General features: G+C 37.6%; 3 protein-coding genes across 9 annotated transcripts in view; 1 reads left to right on the top strand and 2 right to left on the bottom strand.

The window, feature by feature from the left end:
• The window catches only part of LOC124293312, a 53384-nt gene extending 44558 nt beyond the window's left edge, over positions 1-8826 (bottom strand). The window contains exon 1 of the transcript XR_006903238.1: positions 8719-8826. The gene's annotated coding sequence lies outside the window, so the exon portion shown is untranslated. The remainder of the gene's footprint in view (positions 1-8718) is intronic.
• On the top strand, positions 588-8436 carry LOC107224666 (geranylgeranyl pyrophosphate synthase). Of its 2 annotated transcripts, XM_046733739.1 has the most exons (8): positions 588-1063; positions 3101-3255; positions 3592-3702; positions 4366-4510; positions 4809-4929; positions 5078-5217; positions 6047-6149; positions 6280-8436. In XM_046733739.1, the coding sequence occupies exons 1-8, from the start codon at positions 1004-1006 to the stop codon at positions 6477-6479; spliced, it is 1035 nt and encodes a 344-aa protein (XP_046589695.1). In that variant the 5' UTR covers positions 588-1003; the 3' UTR covers positions 6480-8436. The 2 variants fall into 2 exon arrangements, with proteins under 2 accessions (XP_046589695.1, XP_015520311.1); XM_015664825.2 differs by lacking the exon at positions 3592-3702 and having other exon boundaries at positions 590-1063.
• Positions 8827-12375: 3549 nt separating the features above from the next.
• The window catches only part of LOC107224656 (facilitated trehalose transporter Tret1-like), a 75217-nt gene continuing 72385 nt past the window's right edge, over positions 12376-15207 (bottom strand). For 3 of the 6 annotated variants that reach the window (XM_046733729.1, XM_046733727.1, XM_046733730.1), the window contains 3 exons: positions 14667-14806; positions 13885-14033; positions 12376-12829 (listed from right to left, as the gene is read on the bottom strand). In XM_046733729.1, coding sequence (XP_046589685.1) covers positions 12755-12829; positions 13885-14033; positions 14667-14806 — 364 coding nt within the window. In that variant the 3' untranslated portion in view covers positions 12376-12754. The remainder of the gene's footprint in view (positions 12830-13884; positions 14034-14666; positions 14807-15207) is intronic. The other 3 variants (XM_046733728.1, XM_046733731.1, XM_046733732.1) reach the window with 3 other exon arrangements.

The raw sequence follows: 15207 nt of genomic DNA, 5'->3' as shown, positions 1-15207 counted from the left end.
TTGTCTTTATCTTCCGTCGTCTCAATTTATCGTGTTTTGTTTTCAAACATGTCGCAAATTCAACTACAATAACCGGTCACCTGAGAGTACGAGCGGAAGATTATTCTGTGAACTAAGAATAAACCAAACACCCTGCACCATTGTATAATGTATCAATGTATACAAAAATAACGCATGAAATAGTGAATTTCGCTTATAATGACTGGATTTTCAATTTTCATAATTTCGCGGAAAGTGACACACAGGTATTCGCATATTTGGCACAAAATATCGCTAGGCAACAGAAACGTGACTTACCGCAGGCATCTGAACCGTCAAACATCCTTCGTTTCGAGGATCGAGAGCCTCGAATAGGTCAGAGTAAAGAAGTTGCGAGAAAAAAATCGTGGGTGAGATTCGGCTGCCGTAAACAGTGGAAAGCAGCACTTTATTTACAAAGGTTCAAATTTATCGTAATATAAACACAGCGGCGAAGAGGAGGCGATGACAAGCTTACGCATCTTGGCGGCATAGAACGGCGTCGGCGCACCGCGTCTCGACATCTGCGCGCGCAGCCGCGACTCACTTCACACCGTGAGAGTCTCGGCAGGCAGGCGTGGTAGTCGACCGAGTCGGCCATCGGCGTCGCCGTATCGTCCGAGTAAAAAAGGAGCGAATCACAGGAGTCCGGGGTTTCGATCGAGGGAATAACAGGCCGCATTCCGTCCACCGAGGTATCGTGGGACCGTTTCGCGCGATAGTTGATCGCCTTTTTTGCACTTACCGCCAAGCATGGCCGCCCCCGTATCGACGACGCTGCACTCGCAGACGTATTAAGTACGGGCCGTACACGCGCACGAAGCTCTTTGGAGCAGACGACGCGTCAGACGGCAGCCCGCTATTGTCAACTGTTAACTGCGGGCGGTTTTCAACGAGGGAACAGCGGGGGTCTCTTGACGATATTTAAACCCGTCTCGACGACGCGACGACCGGATTCATCCCCGATCTAACCGAGGGCCGAAACATGGACACGGACAAGAGCAGCGTGCCGTATTCTCACAGCGGAGACAAGCAGCAGGATGAGGTTAGTTTGACACCGATATTCTTTTCTGCTTTATTATCCATCGATTGTCATTTTTGACGTTTGTTTCGCCGCTGTGTATTTCAAACAATCGAACTGTAATACCTGCTTCGCGCGCCATATTATCGCTAGTATTAAACAATCGATGTTTGTTAAACTGCCGAGTATAATATCTCTTGATATACGTATCTTTATTGGTTGCGATAAGTTATATACGGTATGGATGAAATCTTCTAATCGCACGGTGATTATCGTGCTGACTAACTGTCGCGAACGAATTTGGCGCTACTTTGATTTCACTCAAATGTCAGCTTTGAGTTGTCAATTGTCCGTAGCTACTGAGAACCTGCTCACTTCCTGTATCGTATGTTGAGTTTCCGATACTTGAAAACATGCGTTCGGTCTATGAATTTTCATTCTTCCACACGTTTCATTATTAATATTGCCGTTAATCGAAAAACGCATCGTTTCACACGCGTATAATGTATCTTTTTTGCAAGCCTATATCTCAGTAAATTGTTTAAAATTGCTTCAAAGTTTTATAAATGTCGAAATACCGATATTAGACGCATAACTTATAGACAGGCATCTGTATAATTTCAAGAAAAATATAATCTCTGATATATGTATATTAGGAACAGATGTTCTCGACAGATGGAAAGAGGTGGAAATTACAATAAATAGAAAAAAGACCGAACATCAGCTGGACGCAAAAGAAGCAGGAAATAGTGGAGAAATGAGAAGAGGCATAGACTACATTGTATACATGTATTATAGATGTAAATACTTATTTCAGAAACTGTATTTAGCTACAGAAACTCAGAGGCGTTGGAACGTTTTTTGATCCCGCTAACGTAATCGGAATGTCGGAAAAGTTTGGTGTTTGAAAAACATCTTTCTGCTCTAATCTTCTTACAGCAAGCGATAGCAAAGTGGAAAATCAACACTGTTTATTAATGTAAAAGGTAACCGGAAAGAAAGTACAGTCTGACAAAACCATTTGTCAACGGGATGGAAATATAATCTTAACAGTCCTTGTCAATTAAATGTATAATCGCTTCGTTTCGAGTACCTGCATTGCATACAAATATATTGTATTCTGAAAAACAAGAGATTTATATTCCGGAGTCAATGAATCATCTGCTAAGGACTCTGATATTGAAATCTGTGAAACTTTTCTCGTATTGAAGACATTATTTTTCAAGTCCAAGCGTACGCGTTAACGCCGCGTTGCATTTATCCTGCGGCCTTTTGCTATCACTGTTTACAAATTGAGATAAAAATCTTCACGTCAAGGGTGCAGGCCCTGCGTATCAAAGAGAGCCGACACGAGGTGGTGCTAGATAATGTTAAGAGACGGGCTTACAGATATCAGCTGCAACTCCTCTTCGACGACCGCGGATAGGCAGAAATTTTGTTACACAGAGACACAAATATTTATATCTGGCAGTACTTTTTACGCTGTGTCACCGACAGATAGGCGAAAAAAAAAGTTTCACTCACTTTTCCTCGAAATATGTTTAATGAGAATTTAATGGTATGCATGCTGTCTTAATTATCTGTGTCGCAAGCTTGTCGACTCATCATTACACGGATTATAACGGCTGTTTATTGACTATTCAGTTCAACTTAGCGTATTTGGTGATTTCAAGTTCGTAAATCACTTCACAGAGGCAGAGGTGAGTTTATGTATTTACGGACACAACCGACGTTTTCGTTGATGGCTACTCTTTCACGATTTTTATTGCAAAAAAAAAATTATTCGAAAAATTCATAACTGACGAACGGAAGTTGGAGTCGCTGGGAACACGTACATAATTAAACCTTGAAAATACTAATCGTGAATAAAATAATTCGAATCATGTTTTTCGCTAATTTCGCATAGGCGATTATAGATTGATTTGAAAATCGAAAGAAAAATAATTTCTCTTTCTCATCATCTCTTTGTGCCTACTTTGTGAAATAACGTCCGATCGAAATTCCGAAATTTGTAATCGTACATTTCGTGGAGAGAAATCGTGAAATGTTCTCGAATTGCAGAAGCTGCTGGAACCATTCACGTACATTCTCCAGGTACCGGGAAAACAGATAAGAGCAAAGTTGGCTCACGCATTTAATTATTGGCTGAAAATACCTGAGGACAAACTCCACGCCGTCGGCGACATAACCCAGATGCTCCACAACTCTAGTCTATTGTGAGTACCGGCCAATGTTTGATTTTCAAAAAGCACCCTACGAAGCGAAGTAAAAATGGATCGCTATCCAACCGGCTCGAAGCTTCTATATTTTAAGATGCAAAAGAAGTTTCGCTTCATGCAACAAAAATCAAATTGTTTCAATTTTTACGCGGAAGCTTTTGGCAGCTGAACAATTTTTTTCAATTTTGTTTGTTCATTTATTTCGATTATCTTACAACAATCTCGTGTTGTGCTTTATAGGTAAAATCGATGATTTGCTTTCCGCTTATAATTAGACTGCAATATTTGTATTTACAAAAAATTTTTAAACACCATATAATTGCTAAACCGCAGGCAACCGCCAAGTTACCGTGGTCGCAACGAAGAATTGCTTGCTTTACGTAAATCCGACGTTGATACGTTTCCGAAGTTCGTCTTCTCGATTGGGCAAAAGCGTTTGATTTGGTACCTAAACACACGTTATTCCATCATTTTTGTACAGCAATCGTACCCACATTTCGATATCGTTAATTACATATGAGGTTGTAGTTCGTAACGTTATTGTAATGATGCATTTCTAGAAAAACTCCTCATTTCGTGACATTGAAATTGCCTGGAATTTGCAGTCAACCGTGGTACACTACTAACAAACTCACATTTTGCAAATTCAGGTATCTCAAAGTTGTTCTGAAGCTATAAAATAATAAATTTTATTTCACCTTTTTGTCACGCCCACGTTACTAACTTGAGCCTGATTATTATATTCGCTTCAATCGAATTCGTAATATCATTCCTTTATTTTCTGATTACATGCGGCTTTTGTGCATTGTATTATAATTGCTGATGGATACAAATAACTCGAATATTGCGTTGCATGTCATCGTTTTGTGTTTCTTATTTTAGCTCGCTGCGATTAAATACTTTCAGCTGCAAGCAGTTTGTTTAGGTTTATCCATGACAAACTTATTTAACACTACAGAATCTCGCTGTAACTGTACTTACTGAATATCTGTGAGAAATAATGTCCATTGTTGCCTGAGCACTGTGCATTCGATAACAGCTTTCAGTTATGAATCGTAATTTAGACGATGATTATTTTGAGTATAAGACGTCGCGGTTTTTTCTTAGGATAGACGACATTCAAGACAACTCCATACTGAGACGTGGAATTCCCGTAGCCCACTCTATTTACGGCGTAGCCAGCACCATCAACGCAGCCAACTACGTGCTCTTCATAGCACTTGAAAAAGTTCTGGCCCTGAACCATCCGGAGGTAAATACAAAGTCGATTCCTGCATCAGCGAAAGAATAAATTCCGACACTGATTACAAGAATTTCTATTCCTAGTTCCTTTTGCCCTTTCGCTTGCGATTCCTCTCGCGAAAAAATGAAATTCATTCGCATTGGTCTGTAACCATTAACCATCGTATTGTATACATTCGTCGAACGCTTTGATCTTTGAATCGATCGATTCATCTTCGGATGCTTGCGAATTTGAACAAAGACGATGTTCTGCTCACTTTGTGGATGTCGAACTGTGGGGTGGAAATTAATGAATTACGTATCGCCAGGCTACCGAGGTCTACACACAGCAGTTGCTCGAATTGCACAGAGGACAGGGGATGGAGATTTACTGGCGAGACAACTACATTTGCCCATCGGAAGAAGAGTACAGGGAAATGACGATAAGAAGTAAGTTGAGACTGTGAAATGAAATCGCGATCGCAGCTTTTTTACACGTTTATAACTGGACTCACTCAGTCGCATGAAAACTTGTAGAAGAGACGGAATCCTCTATTCGCTAGACTCACTTCGTCTCGTTTTTCAAATCGCAAAACAGAAACTGGGGGTCTCTTCAATCTAGCCGTACGACTGATGCAACTATTTTCCGATTGCAAAGAGGACTTCACACCGCTGGCAGGGATATTAGGATTGTATTTCCAAGTCAGGGATGACTACTGCAATTTGTGCTTGCAGGAGGTAAGGGTATTTTCGATTTCGATCAAATCTCTGTCACGGTAATCGATCTCGCTTTAAATTTTCAACCGAGAAAATATTTTTCAATCAATTTTTTGCTGTACGCGCATCCGTCGTGTAGTTGGCTCTACTGTAAACATTTAACCGCTCGCTTCGAGCCTCTCCAATGTTTATTATTCTGTTTGATCATCTTTTCAATACCGCATTACTTACAACTGATAAGATAAATATTTATAACTGATATTTCACCAATCTCAGTCCGTGGATGATTAATGATAAAACCTGGTGGGAACTACTCTTTACTTTTTTCACCCAAGTTCCCTAACGCTATAGCGGATTTATGGGTTAGAAACTTTGATCATGCAGCTTGCGAGATAGTAGCAACCGTCTTTTGTAACTTTTTACTGTAATCTAGTCTCGTATTTTTTTATTTTTTTATTTATAAAGACACTATCTTTTTTTCGAAAAAACGTGTTCAGATTTGAGTCCATGGATACGAGAAGATTGTAAAGTGACTTTATAATTATTCATGAAGCTTTATTCAGGCAATTGCACTCTAAACGAATAAATATATTTATTCTTTCAACCTTTATATTTATCAGTGTGCAACACCGCGCAATTCGATCTTCCAAAACACTATTTTTTGACTTACAGTCAATTGAAACCTCTAAATCGCATTTAAAAGATTTGATAATAGTTGGCTTCTAGTTGACAAGTATTCTCTGTAATTTGCTTATAATATAGCATTACATTTAAAAAAATATCTCTGGTACATCCCGAGCGTTTAAATAGCAAAATTGAAATACAAAAACTCAATTGCCTTATTTTGAAGTATACGGAGAACAAAAGTTTCTGCGAGGATCTGTCGGAGGGAAAGTTTAGCTTTCCAATAATTCACGCGATACGAACTCACCCCGAGGACCGGCAAATCATGAGTATCCTTTACTTAAGAGTGTTCGATGGTGATAAGAAATTTCTCTTCATCTATATCCCGTTCAAAACTAATTGTTCAACGTTACCCGAGCCAAGTAGAATACACCATTTTTCTTAACAAAAGCTGTGCAGACATTCTTCGGCATCGAACAACGGACGTCGAGGTGAAACGCTATTGCGTAACGCTTCTAGAAAAGTTTGGATCATTCGGTCACACGAGAGGAGTTTTGGGGGATCTTGACCTGAAAGCGAGGGCCGAGGTCGAAAGGCTCGGTGGCAATCCTCTTCTCATCAAAATTCTCGACGAACTTCTAACGTGGCAGAGAACATGATGCGCGTTTTCTTCGCCCGCAACCTTCAATGGTTGTCTTAAAACAATTCAAACCAAAATTCACACACGTAAATGCTTGAACTTATGTCGCAACAAGAGGTAAAGATTCTTCGCTCAAAAAGTCTTGTACACGGATGTGGGGGAAACTCAACGCAAATTCTTACTATTGTTGTAGTATAAGGCACGCCTAATCTTTGGATAGAATAGTTTGTTCAGACAATAATTGTCCGCTCACCTTGATTGAAAATTGGACAACTTGCGAACGAAGTCTGCCAAGGATTCGAAAATAAGGCCGAAGCAAATAGTTTTTATTCGCACGCTAATTACATATTTGAAATCTTCCGTCTACGATTTTTCCAGAAAATAATTAATTCATTGAAAATAGCATTTTTTGTTCAACCAAATGGAGCCCGAAAGGGTAGAAAACGAATTCGATCTTCAACCGGCGATTAGTCCAACATTTTCACGTTTTCTGGATGAAAAGTATTTGAATGATTGAAGTGCAGTTATCGTGTAGAGCGTACTTATAGCTATGGCCATAGAGAGATAAGGTATTTGGCGTTAATTTTCTTAAATCGCCGTTCGATAAGAGAGTAATTCATCACGAATTAGTACTCGTTATATCCCAACTTCATTTGAATCACTTTTGCAGTTGAACTGCTCGTTTCGTACGTTGAATCCTAATTTTTGAAATCAATTCCTTGAAACCGACGTACTATCCTTCCCAGTCTTTGTTACAGATCTCGATTTTGAGCATATTTCGAACGATATTTACGCGTTTTAATTGTCAACTAGGTCAAATTTGTGTACTTGATTAGAAGATATTAAGTAATAGGTACGTTTTACATTTATTTTGATATCAGTGCTTACGATGATACATTTATTTCACTAATGACGAAACTTTGAAACCATCTGCTCCTCGGAATGTAACAGACAACCGAGGTGAATCACTTTTCTTCTCATCAAGTGTATAGTGAAGCATAGGTATACATATAGTAATATACAAAAAATCTAATCCTATCAATAGGAATAAAGTAATTATAGTAAATAATAAAAACTGATTATAAACACCCGTATGTAACGTGTTGCATTCATACGGTTAGCCTAATTCACGAAAACGATAATAATAGTGATAATAATAGTCATAGTATTGAGGAAAATCGACGATGATCTGTTGCACTTCGAAATCCACGTTTTCCTTTCATTCGAAATTTCAAGAAGTTGACTGGATTTACGCATCTTTGGAGAAGATTAATTAGGTGTGTACTCCGAAGGTTAAGCCAATTATTAACCCATTTCAAAAAAAATTCTCATGTTACAGCCAAAAAGCTGCCACGAGCGGAAAAATTTCAAAAATCTGACGATTTTAAGCTTGTCTTACATCGCGATGTATTCTGAACTTTCAAAAATCTTACGATTTAGAAATCATCCCCATATGTCTTTATTCACGCCTGTTAAATCGTAATTGGTACCACCCGCTAGTCGGTTGAATCGTAACTGCAGAATTTACCCGATCCAATTTCGTATAAATGAAAGTTTCTTAAAAATTATTTTGCTGTATCGTTTCGTACGATAAAACGATTAGATTTTTTCTTTTGTACTGAAATCTTTCAAGTGTCTGAGAAAAGAAAATATCGTTCGGGAAGAAAATATGACTTCTGATTCAACGAGATTTGTAAAATGTATAACATTTCGAAACCAACGTTTTAACATGAAAGCACAGACTATGAAAAAGTCGCGATTAGTACGAACTCTGTGAAAAATTCCAGGTAAAACTTTGAGCGTTTGTATGTCAGACTTAAATTGGTCACTCGTGATGTATTTTTTTTTTTTTTCTATTCACAATTGACAGAAAATTTAATCAGGAATTTTATGGTTATTGTAAAATTATTGCATATTCGCATAAAAAAAAAATATATCGGTCAAAATGTAATAAAAATTGTAAAAATTGTAGCGAATATTACTTTTTTTGTTTTCGAACACCAATATATCCCTGACAAAGAAGTCATCGATCTCCCAATTGTAGTCATTGGAAAGCTTAAGGAGTTGGACTTCAAGATTATCCGATCGGTTTTTTTTTTTTGTCTCGTTTCAAACAAATACATTGTTTAAACGATATCAAAGTTCGTCGCGTTTGATTCAGATTTTATTATCATTGTAAAATAAATAAGAAAAACAATTCCAATTACTCATTTTCGAAATTTTATAAAATATATTCGATATAACAAAATTTTTCTTACCCATTCTTTCCGAAAGTTTCCAACGAATACCAGGTTTTGTAGCGTCGCGTACGGACCGGGTGAAATACACCCGGCATGAAATTTCACATGCGCACTGCTCCGAAACCACGAATCGACTAACGCCGCCGTTTCGGCGACGGATAGTCGGTGTCCCAAAGATCCCCCACCCCCCCCCCCCCCTTCCCCCTCCCGACGGACCGACTACCCTTCGCCGTTGTAAGAGTGATACTACTATCGAAAATATGGCTAGGTATGCGTAACCCAGTCCGTACCTTGGGAGTTGAGCGTCATCTGAATGGTATAAATATTCCTATATGCAAAAAACCGACTCGCGGCTTGCTTTCGACCACTGTGGCAATTTTCTCTGACGATATTGACCAGAAACTAGTCAAGTCGAAAAACATTTTAAAAATGCACCAACGAGGAATGAATAACGGTGTAACGTGTTGCGCGAATGTAAACAGAACTATTTATCCCTATCGTAACAATATTTGTAAGACGTGGACGGCTTAGGAACTTAAAGTAAATTGGTACTATATTGCTGGTAGTATAGTTCAAGTGTACGGAACAGGTTACATTAACAGCCATCTTTTCTGTGCTTGGCTGAAGCATTTTATTGATACTGTTTTCCGTACGCGTGGCAAGGTAAAAAAAATTCCGCTACAGAACGGTATGTCTCGTTGCAACTGCGAGACACCGATTTTGCTACAACCTCCCAACGAATTGCAGGAAATTTAGAAGCAAAATATTCTTGTTCAGACTGCCACGCTTTTTAGCATTGTTATAAATTTAGACTTGTACACCCTGTGTAAGTAGATGTATTTAAATATATAATATAGTTCTGAATCGTCGGATTATTATATATAATGTATAATTCCAAGGCGTCGGTTATTTCATGTAATTATATAACGTTGATAACAACGAGTCACGTTTAACGATTAGCAATGAATTTGTAGTCAATTGTGTTTTTAGCCCATACACACACATATATAATGCGTATACTCAATTCCTCAGAATATACGGTCTAACCGATACCGCAACTTTTATATTATCACGAATTATCCCTTATTTTGAATTTGAATGACGAGGCTGTTGTAAACCATATCCAATATGTTCGGTCTGCTGAGTGGATCCTATTGTTTGTACTCTAATCTGAAGTTTTTTTTTCTTCGCACAGTTATACGAATATTAAATGAAGTTGTATAATTTTTGAATAATTTTATTATCAACTGTAATACATGTACAATAATATGATAACTTGGTATTTTACAACAACAACAATAATAATAATAATAATAATAGTAATAAGGGAATTTGTGTAGCGGTTTCATGTGTACTTTGTTTTATATGTATATATATACATATATATATATATATATATATATATATATGTATATATAATAATATGTATACATATAATATATTACAGTATCAGTATTCAAAGTATAATTATCAATACACAAGGTTATACGTATAAAAGTTGACGTGTAATTCATTCTCTTACATCCCCATATTTGAAAAATTATGCACGACAAATTCGACACATTTTGTGTATGTTTCATTCACTTTGCCGTTTCCTTGAACGGACCCATTCACCCTGCAGACAACGAGAAGCCAAAAAGTATCTGTTTTAGCGAGCTGTTTTACGTCGTAAAATAATGAAACATCCGATTCCTCATTCAGGCATTATTTTACGCTTTCCAAAACGTCGCGGGCTGATAAAGCGTAAATCCCCCTTACTGGATTGAGTAGGAATCTGTCACGTAACAATTTCCAACTCCTAACTTAATCTTTGGCGAATATCACCTTGAGAATAATTATTCCTTCAGCATTTGGCTTCGTGCTTTCTTTAATATTAAAACTCTTTGTGAACTTTTGTTTTATATTATTCTCCTAAAGTTGCAGTGATCGAAGAGTAGGTTTGTTTCTTAAATTAGAGCGTTAGTCGCAAATTCTTATCGAACTCTATCTGTATATTTTCATTACAGAGGAAAAAGTATGGATTCTAGATAAACTTCTATGATTGGTGCGTAATGTTTAGTTTTCAACGATTTTTCTGATTCTTTTATCCGACGAATTCTCGATTAATCCACTTTTCAGGGAATCATCTGATTAAAAAAAAAAATCGCTTGAAAACAATTGATTCATGTATAGAAGAATTTTAGAGACTTTCGAGAAAGTTTCAGCAAATCGTACAAAAATAATTAATTCTATTCTAACACCTAATACATATATCCAATACTTATATCGGTGTTTGAAAAGATGAATTAAGACTCTAATTGAATTTTTCTGAAAATCTTGAAAATTCCTCTATGGCCTAAAAGTTTTGAAGAATCGAAATATCCTTCACATTTCCATATAAAAAAAAAAAATTGGTACATTTGCAGAGTTTTATTTCCAGGATATTAGTCAATGAAACAGAGATTCGGAGAATTTGATCCGTAATTTCACACTTCTAGAAGATTTTCTCGGGTAAAATTTCTTGACAATTCGGTCAGAGATATTGAAATTGAGAAATGAGATTAGTTTACGAAAAATAAAAAAAAACCGCATCTATAAAAATACTATCTTGCCAAACTCATTGAAACAACACTTTTAGCCGGTGCGAATAATTCACCAGTGTAGAGTTTAAGGAGTTTGTACAGTTGACTATCAATACTTGTCTAATAATTTTAGTAGAAGACAGTCGCAGTTCAAGTATCCATGAAACTATTACATTTATAAACTACAGTGCTTCCCTCAGTATATAAATAATATAGGCTGAAATTATGAACAAGAGCTTTGATATCGATTATTCATTTTAAACCGCCATAAAACCGTGAAAATTTAAGTAGGGTCGTTCAATTTTATTCTGTGCGATGAATCGCCTTGCTCTCAATATTATTCTCTAGTCCCGCTACGATAATTTTTTTCCGTGATATTATTGTTGTTCAATATTCAATTCTTCAAGATTGCACCGATATTGATTTCGATCAAAAAATAGCTTTACCGAATTGACTATCGAGTTAGAAGTAATCTAGTTCAACGAAATTGTGAAAAATAGTTTGTCAAACAAAATTAGTTATCGTGGAGTGAAATTTAACGATTCTGAGAACTTTTTCTTTTAAACGGGCTGGCATGCAAAATCGTAATTCAAACTCTTGTTTAGAATTTAGGTCTCTTTTTTTTCCATTTCTAGTTTTACGTCCCAGCCGCTAATTACTCCCACACCCTCTCTGTACCGTAACTTTTCGACGCGGCGTGCAATTAACATAAGAGAGTTTCAAATGCTCATAGCATAGCTTAAAGATCCATATCGATCCAGATACGGTCACCATCTCAGTGTGCCATGGTCTTCCACCGACAATCTCTATACAACGTACCATTCGTTATTTCGCAACAGAGCTTACATTCGTGTTGTACTATGCAGTACATTGTATAATTTTCATTCTCAACTTGCATCTTCAACTTCAACCCATAAAATAGACAACATGTAATTAGATTGGATCAGACCGCATTGAGAATGTAATAATTTGACGAAGACTTGACGTGTAACCGTCTCGTAGTAAATTACCAAAAAAGTATTGATTTTTAAACGTACAACCTCCTTAAGGATCAACACCAGCACCTGACAAAACTACTGCGCAGTAATTACCACTTCCATTCCACCTGTATTCGTAAAGGTCGTTCTCAGTACGTGTGACTAAAAATTTTCCTCGCTCTCGCGAGTCGTAGAAACAAACCCTTTGGCCCATTTTTTTTTTTTTTTTTTTGTTTTCCATAGAAATTCATCCCGCGCCGGTGTCGGCTCGACTTTCTCTCAAACTTACGCGCACCCCTCTCAACGTACAATAATGTACAAACATACATGCCTCGAGGCGAATTATCACGTCTAGGTGCTCCACTCGACGTCTCGGCTCCGCTTCCTTCAAAGGCTCGAGCCTCCTCGTCGTCGAGGTCTCGTACCGGACTATGAAAGTGTGGCTATCTGACACGTCCTCTGCTCGGGTTCGCTGTCCTCGTCTGATTCGCTGGCCCAGGAGGGCTGCCGCTCCTGTCACATCTCCCCGTCACTCTCGACCATACGATTGGTCGAACCGGGGACTCCGTCGTCCAGCACCTCCGTCACCTTCTCGATCGCGAAATTCAAGTTAGATTATTAAACTATCGGGGGGTGAAACGAGGGAAAACGCTTATAGATTTCTCACTATCAGCTATACACCAGGATTCGAACTGGGTAACAGATTTTGAGTGGAATGTCCAAGTACTACGAAAGAACAATAAGTTTTCCGAACGAAAGTTTGAGGCTTTTGTGGGAGGCGTGAGATCGTTCTTTTGTTAAGAAACTGATTAAAACTAAGTAATAATTACAGGATATTTTTCTTCATACCAAATAATGCAAAAGCTTCAATTTGGTGATTTAAATGCCTACATTGGACTCCAACCTACGATAATCCTGAGTCTTTGAAATTTATTATAGAATTATTCGTCTGTTGGATTCGTCTTAATGAAGTCAGCCGTGACTTTATGCAATAAAAGCGATAAATTTCACGTAAAGAAATTTAAGGTACCCTCGGCCTTTTCTTACTCGACTTATTAACAAGATAATTGGTGGTATCGTCTTACGTCTCTCTAAAAACACTGAAACTTTCTTCAACGACACTTTTTTCTCAAGTCAATTTTTCCCGATACATTTTACCATTTCACAAAGAAACTCTCCACAATTACTTAACAGCATTTCCAGGTATATATATATATAGATATATTCCGAGGTATAAACTAATTTCAGGTAGGATTTCCGAAAGATTCAAGAACATTTAACTGAACTTCCATTCCAATTATTTTCAGTCTGTTTTTTTTTTTTTTACCTTTGTAGGGGAGACCACGGCACAACTGCCCCCCTAAGCCCCTGATTATTTTTTACAGCATTTGAGCACCGCGGATAAAAATTGTATTGATCCGTCTTCGACAAATTCATCATTATTTTGTCATAATTTATAAAAAAAAAAAACAAATTCTTGGGTACAACGGACCTCGACCAAAAAATGATAAAAACGAATTCCTTTCAGCAAATTTTTAAGGCAGTCCATCGTGTCCCGGTTCCGCCGATGTATCAGATAGTATCTCCCGAAAACGCGTTATTGGATTCTTCTCCTTAGCGAACTCATAAAACGGCATTATACTTACCAGGACATCTTCGAACCGATCGTAGCTTTCTGGCCGCGTATTGAGCAGACTCTCCCCCACGCAATCTGCACCCCCGCTGAGCTGACTTCCACGCCGCGATAAGGCGCTGGATAGTATGTGGAGTAACGAGAGTACAGCTAGCAAAGCAGCTAGAACCAAGCCAATCACAATCGGTATCTGGAGTTCCAGTCAACGTTCAGTGTGGGCGGAGTAAATCACCCTTTATATATAAATAGCATTTACATGTAGAAATAGGTCTTCAACTGGAAATTTGGAAAACTTGGAATAGTGAGAGTTTTTTGTTTTGTAAAATCGTAAAAAGTTAGGAAATCGTAATGACTTTTACGGCGTACCAAATGTCAAAGTTTCAGCGAAATGCTCAGCATATCTGCATAGGTATAAACCTGTTGCGTGATTTAATTGTAAACGAAAAATTTAAATACAATTGACAAGTTCAAGGACTTTGAAATAAATAATGTATTACTGTTATAACGACTGATTAAACTTTTTCATTCGTCAGTTTGATTTTATAAAGTCCAAAAAGTTTGTGGAAAATCTGGAAACTTTGAAGAATTTTACAATATAAGTAAATGGCGACCCTGATTCCGTCGTCATAATTCCATCACGTTTTCTGTTCATTATCAATATATTACCTGCAGTTGAATATGCAGCATTTGGAGTTATGAAGCTCTCATTTATATCTTATAGGTAGCGACTCGAATCTCCTTTGCAATTGAGATCAATCATTTTTTATACCTTATAATTTAGAAACGGAAGCGTACCAGCAACAAATGATAACCATAGCCTGTGCGGTTTCCATGCCAAAATGCAGGATAGAGGTAGATAGAAAATGGCTCTCCGCCATCCTCCGGTTATGGCAAGAACTCCGGACCAGCAACCCCAGCAGAGAGAATCGTCATTTCTATAAAAAAAAAAAAAAAAAATAAACGAAAATCAACAAATTTCAGACCATTCGCCACTTTAACGAAGCGCAGTTGTCACCAAGTAAACTTAGATAATGGTACTCGCTGCACACCTTAAAGTCTTGTTTAGTGTAACATTAATCAGATATGATGTGAAAATTACACAATTTGTAATGTATAATACAACCGACTGTTCGTAATTGAATTGAAACTTGCGAGTCAGTCAGGTTTAATGGGTGTCACGAATTGTAGATTCTGGTAACATGAGACGTCTGGCAGCTGATTACCTCACCTTGACGAAGATTCACTCAAATCAGTCACTTTGGTTTCCGAGGCCGGTTGTCGGGTGTATTTAAGTTGAACTTAGTTCCTCGACTATGTATACAGTCGAGTTGTTCGC

This window comes from Neodiprion lecontei, chromosome 3 (genome assembly GCF_021901455.1).
Source record: "Neodiprion lecontei isolate iyNeoLeco1 chromosome 3, iyNeoLeco1.1, whole genome shotgun sequence".
NCBI classification, from domain to species: Eukaryota; Metazoa; Arthropoda; class Insecta; order Hymenoptera; family Diprionidae; genus Neodiprion; species Neodiprion lecontei.
The sequence above is the reverse complement of the archived record's forward strand: the minus strand, read 5'-3'. Positions and strand labels throughout refer to the sequence as shown.